Raw genomic sequence first — 23,769 nt, 5'->3', positions numbered from 1 at the left:
ACGTCCATAGGGAGGCGTTTTTTTTTTTTTTTTAAGGATCGATACTGATAAATTTACTGTAGGTATCGTGACGTTTTTAATTTCCGAGTATCGCGATACTTTTGAAGTATCGGTACACCGTGCAACACTATGTCCCATATATAATTCACTGATAACTGGGGGGTATGTAGAATGTAGTTATTTTCAAGCATTTTCAAGCCAATTATGTGCAGGTAAGACCACTCCAATCTCATTTACCAATGTGTGTGCAAGCGTGACCTGGAAATATACAATGTTTTTAGCAAAGTCAGTGTGCCATAGCACTCTGTGAGGATTATTTAACTTGAATTCAGTTTGTTTTGGAAAGTAATTGGCAAAAAAGTGACAAAAAGCCACATCTACTACAATGTTTAGTTGCACATATGCTGTCCAAAAGTTTGTGGAGAGTAATAAGAAATGAATACTTTTATTCAGCATGGACACATTTAATTGATCAAAGTCATTTATTATGTTACAAAAGATTTCTATTTCAAATAAACAAAACTTTTGAAATTTCTGTTTAACTTAATTGTGTGTTTTTTCTCGTAATTGCAGTGGTCAGAATATATATATATATATAAATTTTTTTTTTATTTAATTTTTTTTTTCAGATCTCATGCACAACATGATTAAAGCTCTCATCATAATGAAAATAATTAAAGCTGCATCCAAAACTTCAATAAATGTATGCATCCATTCACATGTGTGATTCAGGTGACATATGCATGCAGAAGATTTTGGGCCCTATCATACACCAGGTGCAATGCAGCGCAAGGCGTGACACACATGTTTTTTGCTAGTTTCAGCCTGACACAGTTATCATTTTCACGTCCTGCGCCACATTGTTTAAATAGCAAATGCATTTGCGCCCATCTGTGCGGCCATGAGCGTACTGGTCTGAAAAGAGGTGTGTTCTGGCACATTGTTGGCACGTTGCTATTTTGAGGCAACAGAAATCGACTGCGCCATTGACCAACTGAAACCTGATCTAAAGTCAATGGCGCAATCTTTTTTTTGTTATTTAAAGAGCGCGGTAGTAATGTGCGCCTATAGGCGGGTCCACAACGGGCGTACACTCTGCTTTACACACACAGGGACGCGCAGCAGCACACAAACATGGCAAATATAAAAAAAATTAAAGGTTTACAATGTAAAAGATTATTGTTGTGTACACAAATATATGGTGGAATCCGGCTTGTCCCGTAGATGGTCTGCTCGCTTGATTTAACCTTGCGCACGAGCAAATCCGTTTCCGCTCTGGAGACGCGTTCGGTCTTTCCACTATCAAATTCCTCCATGTAAATAGTGAATCCGCCATGGCGTGAGCGCAACTGGCATTTAAAGGGAATGGGAGATGAGACTCTGATTGGTTTAACGCACGTTAATGCCAAAACACACCCATTACTCTTCAAGAAAATAGAGACCATGCACCAGGCGCCAGCCATTTTTCCCGTCGTTAAACTAGCAAAAGTGGATTCGGACACGACCTAAGTGAATACACTTTAGACCATGCGCTTAGATCGTTAAAATAGGGCCAGAATTGAATCTGACTAAAAAAATCTGAATTGCGAGATGTAAACTCGCAATTGTGAGAAAAAAAAAAGGTCAGAATTGTGAGATAAAAAGTCGCACCTACCTTTTTAATTGTATTTTTCTGTGGCGGAACTCAGTCAGATTGTTCAGCGAGTGAAAATATATCTATGCTAAACTTATACCAAAGACTACTGGCTAGTTCAATCTAAGAATTTACTAGCCAATGGCTAATGATGATAGACATTATTTAGTCGCCCAAAGTGAAGATTTAGTCACATATGCGAGTGATTTACTCGCATTGTAGAGGGTTGCCTTTTTTTAACCTTTTAATTATTGATGGAAATTGAATTCAAGTTTTGTTCAAGCAAGCAAACCAAGTACGAAAACATCACACAAGCATGAATTCTGCACAATACATAGTACATGTTATTTATGTCAGAAAACATCAAATCAGAAAGGCTTTTGTCTAAGTACTATAACAGATCTGAATAAACTGGAACTGAACTGAACTGAACTGAGATTCTAAGAATTTAATGAGTAAATCAATGGATTTGCTTTCACTGCTCAGTAGAAGAGAAAGTACAGTAATTCTGGACAAGAAGACCAGTGTATTTCCACTGAGAGCTGAGAAGTGCAGAGATTTATTTTTTCTTTATTATATTTGTTTCGTGCACCAGCGCAGTGTTTGACTTATTAATAACAGTGATGGATCAATAACCGACCTGATCCGAAGTTAAGAATAGATTTCTTGCGCTGTGTTCAGAAACCAAAGCCCTTCACTGAGCTCCGTGTATATCATGAGTACAGAGTGTGTTTTTCTAAGGGAAAATGAGTTTGATGTTTAAACTATTGATGCCCTTTCACGATCAATAAATGACCCACAACAAACTGGGCTGCATCAGATGTTGTTCTGATGGAAAGAGATGTTTATACACTTGGAAAGCTCTTGCAGGCACTGCTGCCTGTCAGGATGAAAATTGTATTAAAGGTTATTCTATATATTTCTCAGTGTGTATGCTCACAAACAACAGCCTTCTTTTTCAATTTCAATTACTATTTAGAATGTGGGATTATTATTATTATTATTATTATTATATAAAAATTTAGTTCTGAACAGATACAATTCACCATTATTTAGCTTTCTAATAAATGTGGAATTGTATGCTGTGAATATTGTTGACCATGTGATGAATTGCTTATGCTTTGGATAAAAGCATCTGTCTGTTGCACTTAAATAGCTACTCAAATGGAAAGTTTCATCATATAGAAACTGTGTTCTAAACTGGCTTTATGATATGATACCCATATTATGATACACATATGATAAGGATTGCAAAAGGAGAAATGTTGAATAATGTTTTCCCAAGCAATTATAAGGAGACCAATTTATCCTTTTGCAATTAAAATGTAAAGTAATCCAAATTTTGGAGTAGTCATTGTAGAAAAAAAAAAAAAAAAAGCTGCACACAGATTCTTCAAAATGTTTATTTTTATTTTATTTTTATCAGTGACAATGTATCATGTAGGCATTATTGTGTGAGCTGACTTTTTTCTTCATGACTTTTCAATTTGCCAGTAAAGCACTTTGAATTGCCATTGTGTATATGTGCTATAATAAGAAATTGGCCATACCTGTATCAAAGCAGGTGCTTTTCTCTGCTGCCATTAATAAAGTCATTCCTTACCCTGTGCGTATGAGTGAATGTCTGTGTTAGACTGTGCTGAAAAAATCATTATCAAAAATACATCATAACACAGCTCTTATATTTTAGACACGTAACCGTCAGTGCAGAGAGGGATTTAACCATGATGTGAACGTGAAGTGTCTGTAGGCTCTCATGTAAGCCTGACATTGATGGACTGAACCCTGACCAGCCTGTCGGCCACCTCTGTTGCAATGGTCAGAATATAAATATATATTTTTCAGATCATGCACAACATGATTAAAGCTCTCATCAAAATGAAAATAATTAAAGCAGCATCCAAAACTTCAATAAATGTATGCATGCAGAAGGGCCCTATCATACACATGCGCGACGTTAGTGTTTTCTGCTAGTTTCAGCCCGTCATAGTTATCATTTCACGTCCTGCGCCACGTTGTTTAAATTGCAAATGTATTTGCGCCAATCTGTGCGCCCATGGATGCGTTAAGGTGCATTGTTGGCGCGTTGCTATTTTGAGGATACTAAAATCGACTGCGCCATTGACCAACAAAAACCTGGTCTAAAGTCAATGGCGCAATATTTTTTTGTTATTTAAAGAGCGCATTAGTTATATGCGCCTGTAGGCGGGTCCATGACGCGCGCACACTGCTTACACACACAGGGACGCGCAAGCAGCACACAAACATGCCAAATATATAAAAATTTAAAAAAGGATTACAATGTAAGAGATTATTATTGTGTACTTGAAGATATGGTGGAATCCGGTTTATCTCGTAGATGGTCTGCTCGCACGCTTTAACCTCGCGCACGAACAGATCCGTTTCCTTGCTAGAGAAGCATTCAGCTTTTTCGCTTGCAAATTCCACCATGTAAATAACGAATCCGCCGTGGCTCGAGCGCAACTGGCTTTTAAAGGGAATGGGAGATGAGACTCGGATTGGTTTTGTGCACTTTGCGCCCAAAACACACTCATTACTCATTAAGAAAATAGGGACAACCATTTTAGACCATAATTATGCCGACCATTTGTCCCGTCTTTAAACTAGCAAAAGTGGATTCAGACACGACCTAAGTGCACTTATGCCGTGCGCTTTAGACCATGCGCTTATATCATTAAAACCTTAGACTGATACTAATGCACAAGCTGTAATCCTATTGCTAGTGTCCGTCTTTCATTGTTTGCGTTTCAGCAAATCACCGTGGATGAATGCGATAACGTGATTAATATTCATGAGCCCCAACAGCTTGCTGTTAGGTGTTAAAATCGGCATGAAATGGAAGTCGCGATAGGCTTTTTTCCTCTATTGCATCGTATATCTGAGTGAAACGGCTCCAGGAATGAGAAAAAACGTAGGGCGGGACTTGATTTCGTCCTAGGGAATTGATTGGATCGTAGGAAGTTTGCAGTCAAATGTGGAGGGTATTTAGTCCCACTCTCCGAATAGAACAGATGTCGTTTGAAGGAGGAACGGTAATTAGCGTTTTATTTAAAGATTATGAGGGCATATAAAAAAAAAAAAGTGCTCGGCTAATTAATTTTTTCACAAAATTCGCACAATTAAGCAAATTTATGCTTAAGTTAAACAAGAATAATATCTGCCAATGGGGTCAGAAAAATGATCTTTTCATTTATTTCTTGTTTTAAGCATAAACATTGCATCATTTTGATAAAAAAAATTCTGAAAACAAGACTTAGGGCCCTATTTTAACGATCTAAGTGCATGGTCTAAAGCGCATGGCACAAGTACACTTGTGTAAAAGGGTTGTCCCTATTTTCTTAATGTGTAATGGGTGTGTTTTGGGATTTACAGTGCTATGCATAAGTTTAGACACCCATGCTAAAGTTGACTAAAAAGAGGAATAAAAAATCATCTTTTGGAAATTGAACTTAATGTCTTAATTTAAACGTGTGTTAAACCAATCAGAGTCTCATCTCCCATTCCCTTTAAATGCCAGTTGCGCTCGTGCCATGGCAGATTCGCTATTTACATGACGGAATTTGACAGTAGAAAGACCGAACGCGTCTCCAGAGTGCAAACGGAACTGCTCGTGTGTGAGTGCGCAAGCAGACCATCTACAGACAAGCCGGATTACACCATATATTTATGTACACAATAATAATCTCTTACATTGTAATTAATTATAATAATCATTTAATATTTGGCATGCTTGTGTGCTGCTGCGCATCCCTGTGTGTGTAATAAGCAGTGTGCGCGCGTTGTGGACCCGCCTATAGACGCATATAACTAATGAGCCCTTTAAATAACAAAAAAGTATTGCGCCATTGACTTTAGACCAGGTTTTTGTTGGTCAGTGGCGCAGTTGATTTCAGTATCCTCAAAATAGCAACGTGCCAACAATGCACCTTAACACAGGCGTACAGATTGGCGCAAATGCATTTGCAATTTAAACAATGTGGCGCAGGACGTGAAAATTATAACTGCGTCGGAATGAAACTAGCAAAAAACACTTGCGTCGCGCTTGGCACTGCATTGCGCCAGGTGTAAGATAGGGCCCTTTATATCTTAAGTAATTTTGCTTCTCAAGTAAATGTACCTTGATTTAATAATGTTTACGTTTTTGTGCTTGAAGACAAGACAAAAAACTCTACGAAGAAAAGTCCTTTTTTTTGCAGTGTTTTGGAAAATCCAACTTAACTTACTGCTGTGGTTTGACACACGGTCATTATTAAATGGACTTTAATGGAGAATCAGTGTTTAACAGCATGTGATGTTTTAAAGATGAATGTGACCTTACTTGATCCCAATGTGATGCTGTATGAGAGACAGACACACTTGTTTTATAGGCTGCTAAGATCGGTGTTGTCTGTCTGCCAGGATCAATTGCAAATGCATACAGACACACACTGCATAAACTAAAGGAGTTTATTTCCTAAGGCATTTAAAAGGGGCATTATGGGTCGGTCTAGTGTCTATATGCACAACATAAAAGCTGCATAAAATAAAGAACATGTATTAAAAAACACTATATGAATTTTCTTGTAAAGGCTACGCACACACACATTTTCCTTTCTTTTTTTTTTTTTAAACAGTGCAATATGAGTCTGGCTGGTATCTATATGCACATACAAAGCAGCATGCAATATTTGTTTTAAAATTAGAACTTGTATTACACAATATGAGTTTTCTTCCTTTAATGACTATCAGAGTGATCAGCCACACACACATGCAGTTATAATGCAGTCTGGAAGTCATTCGTATGTATGAGAAGAATCACCAGATTAGCACAAGCAGATTTTGAAACACACGCACACACACACACACACACGCACACACACAAGGAGTTGTTGGAGTCTGCAGGGTTTCTTCTGCTCTGCTGCTGAGATGATTCAGTATGTCTGACCTTAGAAACACGTGTGCTGCTGAAAAAGGGTGAACCTGTCAGGAAAACTGTCAAGAAATGTCAAAATGAACTAAAGATCCTATATCCAGCTTATTTTTAGGACCTTTAAGATTTCTTATATTGTCACATTATTTTCATGACACTTAAGCATATTTCCCCTTTAAGTTCTCAGAATGTGAAAAACATAGTTACTGTAATGTGATTTTTTTTTAATAGGTATGGTTTTTGTTTTCTCTGTGTTAATCTACTCATAGAAAAAACGGTTTCATTCAAACGATTTGTGTCGTGTTAGATCAAGTTCTCAGTTTAACAGTTGTTTCTAATGTTCTGCTAACACATTTACCTCCCAGAATCCTTTAACAGGCTAATCTGCATCACAAATGCATCTCTCTCACTCCTCTCAATCCGTATGTATTCATCTCATTAGCATAGAGCTCTCGAAGTTGAGACGTTTAAGTTAATTGTGAGCCTGCAATCAGCACCAAATGTTTGCTATATGAATATTTATTGTGTTGTGCACAATGTGATTCATGATGATTCATAAATTGGAATTAGAGAGCATTTGGCAGTTTGTGTCTTGGCCCGATTACGTTCCCCCTGAGCTCAGACAGCCTGACCTGGGATCATTGAGTAATCTGCTTGTGTTCTCGCCGGGGGTTTGTTGATGATCTGGGGTCAGGTGGTAAGCTGCTCACATTGGCTGGTCCAACCTGTGTAAGCCATGAGATAGAGCGGTTCAGTTCGGCCCAAACTCATAGCCTGAGCCGGTTCAGCGCTGCGACGGATTACAGAGATCAGCACTGGTGCACTGACAGGACATTTTTTTTACTTTATACCCAGAGAGCAACAGTAGATTAGTGTGGTAATGACAAAGATGCGTTTACGGCTCAAACTTCTCCATGCCACCGAAACATGTGACTCTGCGGGATTAGTTCAGCCAATGAACATTCTGTCTTCTTTTACTCAATGAAGCTGTGACTTTGTCATAAAAAGTGTGAACATTCTGATTTAATCGTGTCTTTAGGATACATATAATGCTAGCAAATTAACCATTGGCCATTTTCCCCCAGAAATCTTTAAGATGTTATTTCTGTCGCAAGGTCATTGTTGTTAACTAGAACTATTAAAATATTTGGTTACACTTTATTTTAAGGTGTCCGTGTTGCAGTGCAATTATACATTTAAGTGCTGAGTTATATAAATTAACTACATGTATTTACGATAGGGTTATGAATAGGATTTGGTTTGGGATTAGTTGCTTGTAATTATGAACATTTTTAATAATTACAACCAGGGCTTGACATTAACTTTTTTCCTCACTAGCCAATGTGGCTAGTGGTTTTCCAAAGTTACTAGCCACACAGCATTTTTACTAGCCACATTTTTGTTGTTGTGAAATTACCTGATAAAAGTGGACTATGGCGTGCTAAAATTTACTTGAACTAGATTTACAACCCTTTTAAATGTAAAACCATTGTTACATCCACCCAAATCAAGACTACATAACAATACAGGTCATTATCATTAGCTCTGATAAGGTTGTGTGTAAAGCTCCTTTTTTTAAATAAAACCATGTATTATGTATTATATGTTGCCACATAGCTCCACCGGCATACGACATAACTCCAGCAGGGCAGCTAGCTGTCTCTTCGATTCTTTGTTGTCGGTCACTAGTGACGATACTCATTAGGGCTGTCAAAATTGCTCAAAAATGACCTTCGAATATTCCCTCTAAAAAAAAAACACATAGCTTATCTTCGAACTATTCGAACATCTGGTTGCACATTTTGTCAATGACGCGCATTACGTCAATAACAGGACAAATTAATACAAAGAGACATAACTACTTGTATAGGTAGTTTATTTAAGTTTAAACATATTTGACAACGTATTAGGTAGCTACCTACACGAAAACAAGTAAATCAACTAATGGCCAAGACCGCAGACCTCACTCACTCTCACTCGCTCACTCGCAGGCACTCTTTCTCTCTCTCGCCCTCCCTCAAGCTGCGTTCACACCAAACGCGAATAGAGCGTCTGGCGCGAGTGTAAAGACGCGTTTACGCGTGTCTGGAGGTCTTGCGGCATGAATGAGGCGTCACGCGCTCTGTGCAGTTTAAATGAACAACAACAATAAGCAAATGTTGAGTGCTGATCAAGAGTTTTGTGCAAGCAATTTAAGGTCGCGACTCTTATATAGCAGGCTTCATTCAGTGATTGAAACAAATATTATTAACATTAATTGAAGTTTTACAGTATATAGAACCGACATTGAACGCTCCGAGCGAGCTGTGCTGTGGTAAACATGGAACTTTTCCTTGACATGAAACGGTAAATAATCAAACCAGTGGAAGCCTGCAGTGCATGAAACTGCTGTATCTACCTTATTCATGCAATATCTATTCAGTCAGTACAGTAGCCTACACTTCAGAAATGTTTCTGTTTAACGTTAAATAAAATGATCCCTCAGGCAGCGCGCCCACTCGCAAAGCAGACAGCCGCGCCTCTGCTACCGCGGGCGTTTTTCCACATTCGAATATTAATTTTCACCTTCGAAATTCTGTTTTTTAAAACTATTCGAATATATATTCGAATTTAGAATATTCGTTGACAGCCCTATGGGATTTGTAGTGTCGTAGTGTCACACTTATTTCAGATGCCTTTTGAAAAGACTACAATTATTCAACCCGCCAAAGTGGCTAGTTGGAGTGACTGCGTTACCCGCCACGAGCAAAATCCACCCGCATTTGGCGGGTTGGCGGGTGTTAATGTCAAGCCCTGATTACAACAGTAATTAAGTGCAACATGTGTAACAAGGACACTGTAAAACAAATTGTTACCAAACATTCTTGTAGGGCTGCAACTAATGGTTATTTCAAAAAGCGATTAATCTGTCAATTATTTCTCAGATTAATTGGATGAAAAGAAAATGACAAAAATGATAATTATTAAATAAAACATTTTCGTTTTAGTTCAAGTTAAATTACTAACTGGAAATAAAAATAAATAAAAACTTAAACTGAAATAAAAATAAATGAAACTGTCACGGGTTAGAATCCAAAGAGACTTGAAACAAGAAATCTCACAAAATAGTAATTTAATAGGACACCCGAATACTCAAAGGTAGCAGGTAACATAAACACAACTAACATTGACGATGATCGACATTGAACTGAACCAAACAATTAGCTAAGCAATGACAACAGGTGAACGAAATATCTAATCAAACGAACTGAGAAATTAGGTCAAGACAGACAAACTAAGAACAAAGAATACCGATGACGACAAACTGAAAGTCCATAAACATGACAGAGACCTAAATAGTAATATAAAAAATAATAATGAGAAATAATGACAAAATTACAAAAGAATTTACTAAAATGAAGAAAATGCTAATTAAAAATATTAATAAAACTACAATAGTATATAAATGATACTAAAATAAGAAAAAAATCCCTCGTTGTCATTTCCATCACATAATGCCAACTTAAAAAAAAAGAAAAAAAAAAAGACCCAGAACTTTTTTCTTTCGAGCAACGCAAAAGCTTGAAGAACGTAATGAGACGTTTGCACCAGTACATTAATGACACCAAACACCAATGTTTATAGTGTTGTCAAAAGTCGATAAAATACTGAAATAGTTAAAGGGGGTGGGTTTGAATTGGTACCGACTACTGAAATTTTTGGTATAGAGTGGTGCAGGTATGACGACACTTTGTAGGCCAACCGGCAGTTAGCATCACGCTGGTTCCCTCGACAAAAACCCAATAGGATTTTCCCATAGGCTTTTAGATCATTGCTAAAAACAAGCTCTTTGATCAACAAAAGTTTATGATACTTGCTCTTTTTGTCCATCAAGATACTTTTTTATAAATTTTGAAGCCTAAATACAGACGCCAGAAGCAAGAGGCTAAAGGTAGACTATAAACGAATTACACCACGGTCGCTCGACATCAACGTCACCGCCACTAAGCTTCCGACCACTACCTCACTATTTATCTAAAAACATTTTCCCAGAACATTTGAGTTAGAATAGTTTATAAGAGCGCAATTATAACCATAACGATGCTGTAAAAGCGGACTGAGTTTACCTTTTCGGCGTGATGACGTTTAATCTCCCCGACGGCCTCTGTAGTCCCATTTAGCCACTTGTTAGCAACCACCTTTTTCAAGACATGTAACAGCTTCAAAAAATCACGAGTGGGGTAATAATGATGTGTTTTATGTCGTAGAAAGAAATGTGAAAGTGTCTTGAGCTTGTGTTCACCACAGACCTTATTTCATCCATTTAACCAAAACTCCATTCAAAAAACCCATTGACATCAGGACCGGAAGTGCTAAAATGCTAACTCGCTTCTGCATACTTCTGTAACTCGCTTCAGCCTACAAACTGATGTAATACCTGCACCCCTCTATTGTGACAACACTAATTAGTTCCCTCTGGTTTTTAAGAGTTTTTTTTTTTTTACATATTGCAACAAGGTATGTTTAATAATTTGAAAGATTTGAGAGCTGCAGCATAGCACAACATTTTCAGTGAATAATGCATTCAATTTAAGCATAAACATTCTTCAAAACATCTTTTGTGTGAGGGGAGAAAGATGATTCAGGTTTGGAGTGAGAAAACAACAAGTGTCATGTTGTTTGGGTGACATTCTCTCAGCATTAGCACTATTATGTGTGAGTGTTGACTCTCCGGAGTGTGACATTGATGTCTTGATTACATAAACACACACACACTCAATTCCCGTACAAAAGCCTCGATTCACCTTCTGCTCTGCCTGTAAGTTTACCTTCTCTGCATCGGAATATTCTCTTTCATACTTTATTGATCAAAAGCCCTGAGAGCCGAAGGGTTCACTCGGTCCTTGTGCGGTAAACTGCATTATACCGGACCTCTCCTCCCACAAATAGCTTTGTCTTATCTGTTCACTCGAGTGCATTGAAAATGAAATGTCTTGAAAATTCCACAGATGTCGACTTTTAGCCTTGGCCGTGGAGCTTCTTTGAAGTGAGCGCAAATCAGCATCTCTTGAAAGTTTGAGGTAAAAGATGCGAGTGGTTCCCTGAACCTCAACTTCTGTTTCATCTTTTCTATCCTTCCCCTTCAATAGATTTCAGTCATTCTGACAAAACTGAAGTTTCCCAGCTGTCATTCGCTGCACATGTTTAGGCTTTGCCTTATTAGCATTCCAGTTGCAGTTTTCGCCCGTAGCATTTTAAATGTTTAATTGGCGGTAGTGGTGTTAAGCCGAGTGATGAGGTTTTGATGAGGGAGGTTAAATATTATTAAAGGGCTGAATGATCGACCACAGCTGTAGTGCCGTCTTCTCATCTGAATTTGTAGCTTTTAGCGAAGAGCTCTTTCTCTGTAGAGCGTCCACTTCTTGCGAAACTCACAGGCAGCAGTTGCTGAAGTGTCGGATTGGTTAGTGTTTTCAACAACTTGATATCCGGCATTGCAGAAAGCCAGAGGCAGGTGTTAAATGACTCTGTGTGTGTGTTTTGTACCATCTGTCATGTTATTACCAGTGTTTTGGACATGGTACAATGGGAATGAAGGTTCATATCTTTTGATCAATTCATTTTTTCAAGTCATTCACTAATTGTGCATATGCACTACATGATTCATCTATACATTTCATATTAAATGTAGTTCTGAATTTATGAAAAGATTTAGGAACTACAGAAACCAGACATACACAAAATCACATACTCAGGGTGGCGTTATAAACGTGTTAAGATGACATTTTATACTGAGATATTTCATCTTTATATTGTACTGTATGTCATCATATATAGGAAAATAGTTACAAAATCTGTATTATAGCTCAAGCTGTGAGGTTCCTCTGCGTAAAAATGCAGATAAGCATACGTACAGCTGGTCTGTAATCTGTTGGGTCTGTAAAAGTTTGTGCGGAAAGCCCTTATATGGAGATGATGGGGTATGTTTATGCAAATTACTAACCTCGGCCATGTGGTTGCTCGTTTTGAATGCTCCAAATTCATTAACATTACAACAAGGTTAAGAACAAATTCATGAGTGTATGCATGTGTTGTGAATTAGGTGGACATTTTTCATGAGAAGTGCTTATAATCCATGTAATTATTAGTGAATGAAACCCATTGTAAGCAATACCAAATGGTTTTCCAATAACCAAGGAAATCTACTACATAATACCTGGAGAAAGTTGTCTGTTAACATTCTCATTTATCTCAGTGACTTGACCAATTGCTGTACATTTATTGCTCAGGAAGATTTATCTCATTAACATTGTCATGTGTCAGATGACAAAAAGTATATTAGTTGTGTCCCAGTACCATCCTATACACTGTGAACTTATACTATGCACTAGTGGTGTAAGGTTATTTTGTCATTCAACATTGATAGCCCCTCCCACTCTGATGTAATTAAAGCTGTGACAGTTGAGTGCATGTAAAGTCCAACATTCTACACTTCATTTTTAATTGAGTACATATTTAAAGGCCAATGCACACTGCACCCACAGACGACAACAGACACTTTGTTGGGTTTTGTTGGAGCAGCAGGCCTATGTTCCCCTTCTCGGCATCTGTCGGCATAGGTCAGCTCTTGTTTTCACCTTCTGAACATGTTGGGTCTTGGAATGTCTGAGAAGTAACTTACTGTAATCTGGTGACCGTCTGCATCTTCACTTTCATACCAAAAGTGAAATTAATAAGCCTCAGGCTGAAGGAAATGCAAATTCACTCCTCTACAGTAGAGGGCGCAGCTCAAACAAAGCTTTTTAGCTGTGCTGCCATTCTGGATTGCAGAAGAATTGGACGCAGGAGAAAAAAGTACAACAATCTTCAGCAAAAAAAAAAGACAAATGGGATGTTTATCTAAAGTAATTTTGCTTATTAGTATGGTTGAATTGGACCATCGAAGGTCAGCAGCAAAGACATTGGTTAATAAAGTGAGATTAAATGCATAAAGTATATTTGTGCAATTTAACATTTATTTGTTGTAGGTTTGTGTTATATTCTGAGTTCGCATTTTACTGTTTTTATTCATTTTGAGGAATAGTGAATCTGTTTTGTGCATGTGAGATGAGTAAATGCATGTTCACATTTAGTCTAGAACTACAATATCCATCATGTTCACACACCACACACATCACCTCTGAACTTTCTCCTGATTTCTCTCAACATGTGGACAGGAGACCAAGCAGTCAATACATGTGAAAACAAAGTATCTTGTGTTACTTGTTTGAAAAAGTAACTCAGATATTTTATTGTAAATTTAAAAGTAATGCATTACTTTCCCAAGTAATCTGATTACATAGCTCATGTTACTTGTAATGTGTTACCCCCAACACTGGTCCTGACAGACCTCATATTGAATTGGCTAGCCGAATAATGCTGAATAGCCAGCAAAATACCTTTCTAAATGTTAATTTTGTCAGTAGTTTTTTGGATGTTGACAGGTTTAACAATGTGCTAGCTGCATCTGACTGCTAATGTTGTTTTGCCACTGCAGGCAATGGTGGAAACGGTGAACAACCTTCTGCAGCCGCAGGCACGGGCGGCGTGGATGGGGCTCTCGACCGGCGAACAGCTCCGGGCCGCCACCATGCTCCTGGACACCGTAGAGCAGGGCGCTTTTGTGCTCGCTGACAACCTGCTCAAAACCGACGTTGTGCAGGAAAACACAGAAAACATCCGTAAGTCATTTACGTTTATGCATTTGGCAGATGATTCTACTTATAGTGCATTCAGGGTTTGCATTTTATCGGTTCATGCATTCACTGGGAATCCAACATATGACCTTGCCATTGCTAATGTCATGCTTTGCTGTTTGAGCTACATGAATGTAAGTCAGGATTCAGTATCTCTAGAATACCATAATCATACATACAAATGACAGACTTATCTCTTTTATTATTCTGTTGGAGCGAGGATGTTTGGTGGTGTGTAGGTGGCGCTTTGCAAGAGAAGGGTACAAAGAAAGGTCTGAAACCGGTTTTGTTTTTATTTTAACCTTTAGAACATGTTAATTGTCAACATCAGTAGGTCAAACTAAAGATTATAAGCGCTCTTTTTAAAACAGTATTTGCTTGATCATTTTGTCATTTATATTTCACATAAATGACAGAAATTTTTTTTGGCATTTGTTTCTCATAAATTACAGAGAAAGAAAATATTGATCATTTTGTCAATTATATTCCTTATACATTACAGAAATTATATGTGCTTGGTTTTTGTCATTTATATTTCTCATAAACTATTGAAAAAACTATTTTCTTAATCATTTTATCATTATTGTCAACCTTGTAACAGGTTTAAATGGTTGAGCTTTGAAATGGTCACTTACAGGGTGTTGCAACAAAAAAACATAGGATTTGTACCTCTAATGTGTAAAAAAAAAAAAAAGAAGCAACGTGACACCAAAGCAGGCATCATCCATGGTGGAACATGTCAGAGCGTCTGTTTTTGATTGTGATCGAGGTTGCCAGTACCAGAAATCATCACAGCCCAGCTATCAGCTGTGTCCATGGACCCCGTCAGCCCTGATACACACCGATAAACCTGTTTTCCTCAGAGATAATCTCATACCACTCTCTGAATGCACCATTAACAGATGGATTTGACTACTTTACGTTTGTAAATCGTTTAATTTTCTTTACTGGGAGGCATAATTAAGCATTTTTAAATGAAAGGCTGAGTGAGCATATGCCACGAGTGATAATTTAGTGTCGTTTACGATGCGTTTCTCTGCCCGGGCAGGAATCGGACGAGACGTTTTGAGGACGCCCACGTTTTCCTGTGCCGCTTGCATCTGTTTGCGAATATCACAGTGTGAATGTCAGCATTCCCCAGATCATGGTGTTGTGTGCGTGCGTATATTCCTCCGGGATAAAAGCGGATGTATCTTCCGTTCCTAAAGACGGGGATTTAAGACAATCTGGCTGCCATGGAAACTCCAGAATTTAGGTCTGCCACCTCTCTGTGGAGATGGTTGCATTTTGGGAATTAATAAAACAGAATTTATCGTGTCTGGCATGTGATTTATCCTGATATTAAGGGATCCGGAGCTTGGCTCTGTGGGGCGAGAGAGTCTCTCCCGACAAACTTTTTACGAGGGTTATTTTATATCCTTCGAGCTGCACGGAGATTAATCTGCGGGCTGTGACACCTTTAGCAGACCTTCAGGCCCTGTTTGATGGGGTTAGTTTGCAGCGTTATAAGGTTTGTTTGGCCCACAGGGCCGTTGAGTCCGTCACTGGCTCTGCAGGGCTGAATAGCAGCCTTAAGTTAAAGGAATTGATCACCCGAAATTGAAAAAACAGTCTTTTACGCACTCTCATGTCACTTTATTTGGTGGAACACACAAGGAGATGCTGTTTTCCATACATTGAAAAAAACTAAATTGGTGTAGAATCAGTTTTCACTCAGAAAAAGCTATTTTCACAATTAATTACAAAGAAACAGCAAGTAACTAGGGGGTGTCACAATATATCACAATACAAAACTGCAACAATATGTAGGCTTTTGTGGATAGTGAAAATGTGTATCGTGGATAGTTCACCCAAAATAAAAAATACTGTGTGAGAAGTTTTCAGTTTTAGTGTCAGTACTACATTAAACTACTATAATGTTGAATATAATGTATAATAATGCAATGGGGGCTTATTTGTGTAAAAAGTGGCCTACGTTATTTTAAATATATCTAGTCAGTGACAGAGTGCAAGCACATTCGTCTAAAATAATTCTATATTTTCAGCTTCAGAATCATGCATATTTTTATTCTGGTGTCACCATGGTGCATTGGGTTCTCAGCACCAAGTCAAAGCCTATTCATTTCAACCCCCAATGTAATACCAAATTTAGCATTTTAATCAACAGTACATTTTTTGTTAACCTTTTATCATATGTCTTGGAGTATCGCAATAATATCGTATCGTGACATGAGGGTATCGTTACACCCCTACAAGTAGGCCTAACACAGTGAATTTGAAAGTAGAAAGACTGAAATAGTATTATCTTGTAAAACGTAATCCAGTAATCTTTGTTTTATTAGATATTTGATATAGATATTATATATTAGATATAGATATCTGCTCCAAAAAGCAGTCGTATATTCTCCAGTGTGTTGTCCATGCAAGTTTTGCACTCTTTTCCAAGCCTTCTGAAGACATTTAGTAGTATGTTGTGTGAGGAATATACTAAAATTTAAGATTTATTCATCCGAAACGTGCAAAAAACAATAAAGTTTCAGTAAAACAACTTGCATCACTTTTCACACAAATTATGATTAGCCTAAATGTGAAGATATCGATAAATAAAGGTTTATTTTTGTGTGGTTTCTTGTTCAATACTCTGTTATGACCTCAAAACACTTTTACCATAGTGAATGATTTGTAAACTAATGGATTTTAATGTTTGCGTCTCACAAATAACATGATAGTGAGAACGATGACAGCATTTTCATTGAGCGAACTATCCCTTTAAGGCAACACAGAGCGCCAGCGTCGTGCCATGTGGAGAATCGGGAGAAGATTAGCGGCATTGCCATCTGATGTTAGTGTTGATGACACAGTTGTTCAGGGAAATAAAAGCCTGTTTGTGTGTGAGAATGGATGCTCATCTTTTGCCAACTTACCCTGAAGTGGTTGTTATCCTCCTCTTTCGGTTTAATATAATGCGCTTTAAAAAACAGTGCACCATTCTATTTAGATTTTCCTTTTTGATGGAGAGTGTGTTTGTTTGTTTGTTTGTTGGAGTGTCTGTCCTCATGCTCATAATCTGGCGAGCAGATTTTGTGTGATTAACGTTATTTAAACCGGCTTTTGATTTCTCTTGAGGCACAACAGCGTCTCAGCCCGCTGTTTGCTGTCTTAAGCTTTTCACAGCGACGGTGGAGGAATGAAAAAGTGTTTCCGGCCTGCAATAGTCGTCTCTTTCTGCCCACAGCTCTTTATCGCTATCTTTTGTCCTGTTGGCGGCAAATACCTGAAGCGGTGGTAAGCGCCACCCCGCCACCGAATCCACGTCTCCGTTGGGATTTTTAATGTTAATTTTGGTGCGATAAGTGTTTGTGTAAATGCTCTGGGATTTTGTGGCTGACTTCTTTTCAGGTTCTGTGAAAGGATGTTTACGAATGCCCAAAAAGGCAGCTGCAAAAATCAGGCTGCGAGTCAGTGTATTCATACTTTAATTAGAGAGCTGTGCTGGATCAGAGTTGGAATCTCAAACAGCACATGACGCTTTAATTTGTTCAAACAGCACAGCATGAGTTCTCCATTTGAACTTGTTTTATAAGTGCCGACTCTACGCAAGTTTGTGACGCAGATGCTCCTACGCAAGCTTGATGTCATATGCGTTGCGTTTTAAAATGTGTAAGAACACAATTCATAACACTGCATTCATTGTCAACTACTGCTGTATAAAAGTAAAAGTATAAAAGTGAGTTGATACTGATCAAAATGTAAGCGAGGTGATTAGATTCGATTAGATTAGATTCAACTTTATTGTCATTACACAAGTACAGGTACAAGGCAACGAAATGCAATATCAGTATCAGTGATCATTCATGTCTAGTTAAAGTGGTTCTTTAAAGGCATTGACAGATTTGATTAAAGGGGACCTAATATGCAAAATTCACTTTTGCATGCTGTTTGGACATAAATGTGTGTTGGCAGTGTGTGTACACAACCACCCAATAGTGATAAAAATCCACTCCTTTTTTATTAATCCCCATAAATCATCAGCAGTGTTTCCCAACGACCTGTTTTCAGAATGCGGCTTTAGTGACGTCACTAAAGCCACAGGCCCCGCCCACGAGTGTTGACAGACACTGCCGTTCTAACATAGACCCGCCCTGATCGAGTTCACAGCGAGCATTGCTGCACTGACGAGAATGTCTCCCAGCGTTGTAGGTGTTGTGTGGCTGGATGTATTAATCCACATAGCTCTCTCTACTTACTCCCGAAATCCGAGGCAGCCGCTGAAGACAAGGTGGGATTATTTTGTTTTCAAAGAAAATGCTCCCTCAACTCTACCGAAATTCGTTTATGTACTTGCGCACTTCTTATACTGTGTTTACTCAGCTCTTACGGTGATTTTCTGGAGTGTGATGTACAATAAACTTTATTAAACTCATCAGTATATTTTTGATCATCATTCGGACCTGGTCCGAAACAACAGACTTGTAGGCTATTAATAGTGGATACATACAAGATGACAAATACGTTATAACCGTAATTAAACTAAACTATACCTGTTCCATCTCCATACAGCACTCTGACTCTGTAGGCATTATTGTCCGACTCCGGGTCGAAATGAACACCATTACTGAGAGTTTCTGATATTATCATCATTCTGTGAGATAAAATTGTCCTGAGAGACTGAGCGCGAGCTCATGAAGCTCCGCCCCCTGTACCGTGCAGCAGCAGCAGCTTATTTGCATTTAAAGGGCACACACTAAAACAGCACGTTTTTCTGAGCACCAAAAAGTGACAATTTAAACATGCTGTAAAAAATGATCTGTTAGGAATTTAGAGCTAAAACTTTACATACACACTCTGGGGACATCAGAGACTTATTTTACATCTTGTGAAAAGGGGCATAATAGGTCCCCTTTAAAATATCTGGATTTAGTTGTCTTAGGCTGTGTTCAGATGCAGGTAAATGTGGCCCAAATCCGAATTTTCTTTTGTTTGTTTTTTTGCTCACGTGACTTAGATCTGTTTTTGTCATGACAGCGTGAACACCAAACCGATCTTTTTGATTCTGATTTGGGCCACTTCCATATGTGGTACTAAATCTAATACAGTTTTGCAATGCGACCTCAGTCTGAACAGTCAAACAGAATTTGTGCGACTTTTATATCACTCAAGATCAACATTCGTCCCAATGTTGCACTCATAGCAGTCACTTCAAAGATTTTACACACCCGAAGGTATCAATACAGTTGTGAAAGTTAGTCAGTGGAAGGACAGTAATGTGTCATTACGCATAAGTATTACAGTGACAGCTCTATATACAAGCAAAACATAACTATTTAAAAACTTTGCTCTTTTTTTCACATCCTCATCTTTGTTTTTTATATTGCCTGGGCATCAAATCACTGGCTTCCATGGCAGATCACACAATAAATAAACGTGGAATCACTTACTTTAGTGTTCTCCATGTTTACTTCCGTATGACAGTGTGTTGCATGACGTCTTTTTATCGTTCTTTTGCACATGCGAGTCAGTTCAGGACCTTGATCTGTTCACACTGGAATCTGATATTGGCCACATTTAAAACAACATGTGAACATCAATAAATCGGAATTGATTACCAAGGCTCGCAGTGAGACGCATTCTTGTGTTTTTTGGAAAAGGCGTATCAATATTGATACTCAAAATTGCAGTGCAGCAATTGCCTGGCATCAAGACAATCATGTAATTAAAAAAGAACATCATATAAACACATTTATAGATAGAGAGATGCATATTTTTAATCGCCCAAAACAAATAATGGCCCATTAAATTGGGCATATTTTAAAAGAATTTGGGTGTTCTCATGTTATTTCAGATAAAAGCACGTATAATTTATTTATTTAAAGTGACTACATGTAATTAATGTATTTGAAATTGCTACAGTTCTTATAAACTCCCAATAGAGATCTTGAGCGGATGTCAAGAATATCAGTGATTTTTAATTTCAACCTATTCGTCACACAAAGCGAGTGTATGACATCAAAAGACTTCCAAAATAGCACACAAGTGGGATGGACCAAGTATATTAAACACGTTGATGTTTCTTTCCCCAGTCCTCATTCACTTTCTGTCATGTGTGTGCTTTTGTTCAGAGCTGGAGGTGGCGAGGATGAGCACAGATGGAAATCTGCCCGATCTGAAGTTTCCACAGACAGGAGGCCAAGGGAACGCCATCCACCTGTCAGCCAACACTCTCAAACAACACGGCAGAAACGGTACGCTCACAACATTATGGGGTGGTCATAGGTAACGCTAACAGGGATATTATATTTAACTAAAACTAAAACCATAAAACAAATACTGACGATTAACTAAAATAAAATATATATACATTTTTTTTGCTAAGGCAACATTTCTCATTTTCATTTATTTTAAGTTAAAGTACTAAAATAACTAAAATAAAATCAAATAAAAAAACTAAAACCGTTAAAAGTCCCTGTAAAGGCAAAAAAATAAATAAATTCTAAACGCATTATAAATGTTAGAAATGTATTGCTAAAACACATTACAAAGACTGTGAACTGTGAAGTACTGAATTGTGGATTTAGACCGTTACACAGTTTTTCACCATTGCTGTGTTCAGGATTTTTTGGGCGGAGCTAAAACGGTGGCTCGATGACGCACTAGAGCCGCTGAGGCTGGCCCCTTCCCTAACAATATAACTAGAGCACATTCGCATCAGTTCGCCGCTCAATCGCGAGTTACTGTCAGTACTATTAGTTACTACAGCCTACAGTTTGCTAGCTAGCTATGCCTTCGTCACGGAAATGCGCATTACCTGGATGCGATCACTTACAAAACAGATCGGTGTCCTTATTTAAATTTCCGAAAAACGATCATATCAAGAAGAGGTGGATTCATTTTGTGAAGAGCCACCTTGATGGAGAGCTGAGGATCACCACCAACACCCGCCTCTGTAGTGATCATTTTACACAGGATAGTTTTATAAACTTTCGTCGGAGACAACTGGGATTCACTGATAATCCGCTGTTACTGGTGAATGGCGCCTCAGCCTTCATCCATCCTCGGCCATCCATTCCGGCTGTAGCGGTGACAGTTGAGAGGCGGTGGCAGATTTCCCACGAGTGGGTGTGGTTTCAGCGCAGCCAGCGGACACGCCCCCAGCGTTTGAGAGCAGAGAATACTGCTCATTTTTCACGATTTTGATAGCTTATTTTATTTACTTGGCAGCTTTTTTTATCATTCAAATTTGGATGGGTAAAAAAAACACAAAAAAACATGAGAATTACCTGAAAAATATATATTTTATTTTAACTTGTGGCTAAGTCAAAATGGCAACACTTTAGTTTAGGGGTCCAATTCTCACTATTAACTAGTTGCTTATTAGCATGATATTACTAGGATAATGGCTATTTATTAGTACTTATAAAGCACTTATTAATGCCTTATTCTGCATGACCATATTCTACATCCCTTAATCCTACCCCATACCTAAACTTAAAAACTACCGTACTAACTACTATTTGAGTTTATTGGGTAAATTAAATTAAAGTGTAACCATAAATTTTTTTTAAAAAAATCTCATTTTCGTTTAGTTGAAGTTGAAGTGCTAAAATAACTAAAAGTGAATTAGCAAAACTTAATAAAAGCTATATAGACATTTGAAAATGACAAAAAGACACAACAGAACTTTAACTAAAATGAAAATGAAAAGACAGAATATAAAAAAATATAAAAAATTCAAAATATTACCAAAAACTATAATAGTATTTAAATGATTCTAAAATTGAACTGAACTCTAGTGCCACTTCCATTCTCTGAAACTCTAAATTCCCAATATCCTTCTTGCCAAAATACAATAGGGGGCTAATAAGTTTAGATCCTCAGTGTTTATTCCCTTTTTATGAACAAGTTGCCATAAAACTGGTTTCCTTCATCAGAGGTTTTCCTTTCATCACCAAACGCTTGTTACTGAACGGCCCATCAACAGGAATGGGGAAAAATTGTTGTCTGTTATTGTGAGTCAGTGATCCCAGACTCTGCGGGGAGGCGGTGGGTTTTTTCATATATATATTTTTTTCATTTCTTTTCATGAAAAAGCAAGTGAGTGACACGAAAATAACGAGCAGAACTGTAGCTCTGTCAAAGGAGGCAGTAAAGCGCTAATAACATTTCAATAAAGCAGAATCAAATCGACTCTGTGGTTAGATTTTTTTTTTTCCTCACTTTTTTTTTTCTCGCTCACTCGAAACCTTTGTGGCTTTCAGTAAAGGCTGCCGAAAGAAAAAAAGCATTATGGGTGTTATGTATTCATTACGTGATCATCTGAAACCCATCTAATCAAAACTCAAATTATTTCACTTCATTGCTTATAACGACTAAAACAGTATTTCGATCAGCTTGAGACAGTGTCTGCTTGCTCTCTATGATGTGGTAATGAAGACGTTTTCTGACCTCTAAAGAAACGTGCTGCAGAACCCCAACACCCATCAGGACGTGTTCAACAGCAGATTTAGCAAGTTTTGCTTTGTTATGCTGTAGCTTTGGCTTTTTAAAGCTTTATCTCCTAAACGAGCTCCCCTCGAATCTCTCACGCAGTGAAAGAAATTAACTTTTCCAATAAGGGCTAATATTTGCCCACATAAATTGATTTCCAAGGGCATTTTTACCAATTAAATGAAATCAGTTTAAATTGATCAAGTGAAAGTTAAGACATTTACATTGTTTCAAAAGATTTCTATTTTGGTTTCCACAAAAATATGAAGCAGCACAACTTTTTTTCAACATCAGGGTTCCCGCGGGGTCTTAAAAAGTCTTAAATTCTGAACTTTAAATTTAAGGCCTTAAAACATCTTAAAAACAGCCAGATTTTCATCCGCGGTCTTAAATTTCATTTAGTCAGGTCTTAAAAAAGATTTTACCCTCGTTCATTTCCAGAAACGCTGGCCGCAGAAAGTTATTACAAAGTAGCAAAAAAGTATCGAAGTCGCTCGCCAAGAGGCAGTTCACATATCGCGTCTTTTTCGCGCTCAAGTTCATTCAAATGTAGGCGCGCGGTAAGCGCGCTTATAATAGAAGCGACGCGCTCGTTTTTTTCCAGGCGCAGCGACATGAAAAAAGACATGAAGGATGCGGGTGCACCCAAACACTACGGGTGTTTTTCTCTTCTCCATAAATAAATCTTGTAACAGAGCTACAGCAAGTGTTTTTCGGCGGTGGAAATCCATTAGCCACTAAAACTTTTTTGTCATTGTGGAGAGCGCAGTGCATGGTTGCATAGCAACGACAGACGCCACGGGAAAATCGGACCGAATTTTACTATTAATAATAAAAGATAAGCTAAACTGTATTGTAAATGTCAGTAAATAATTTTTTATAAAAAGAATGAGTCAAAAAAGATAAATTAAAGTCTGAAATATGTGAGGTTTATCTTTTTATAAAAACCTTTTTTGTCAACTTTATTTGAACTTGTACATGTTAGTATATCACATGTTGCAAGACAC

At 37.9% G+C, this 23,769-nt stretch overlaps 1 protein-coding gene across 5 annotated transcripts in view; it reads left to right on the top strand.

Annotated features, from left to right (window-relative positions):
• Window positions 1-23,769, top strand: part of LOC311287784 (adhesion G protein-coupled receptor L3) — a 308,150-nt gene that overhangs the window by 231,810 nt on the left and 52,571 nt on the right. For all 5 annotated transcript variants that reach the window (XM_084404835.1, XM_084404834.1, XM_084404833.1 and 2 more), the window contains 2 exons: window positions 14,080-14,263; window positions 20,398-20,520. In XM_084404835.1, coding sequence (XP_084260961.1) covers window positions 14,080-14,263; window positions 20,398-20,520 — 307 coding nt within the window. The remainder of the gene's footprint in view (window positions 1-14,079; window positions 14,264-20,397; window positions 20,521-23,769) is intronic.

Source organism: Rutilus rutilus (assembly GCF_951802725.1).
Source record: "Rutilus rutilus genome assembly, chromosome: 3".
NCBI lineage: Eukaryota > Metazoa > Chordata > Actinopteri > Cypriniformes > Leuciscidae > Rutilus > Rutilus rutilus.
This window is presented reverse-complemented; position numbering and strand designations above follow the sequence as displayed.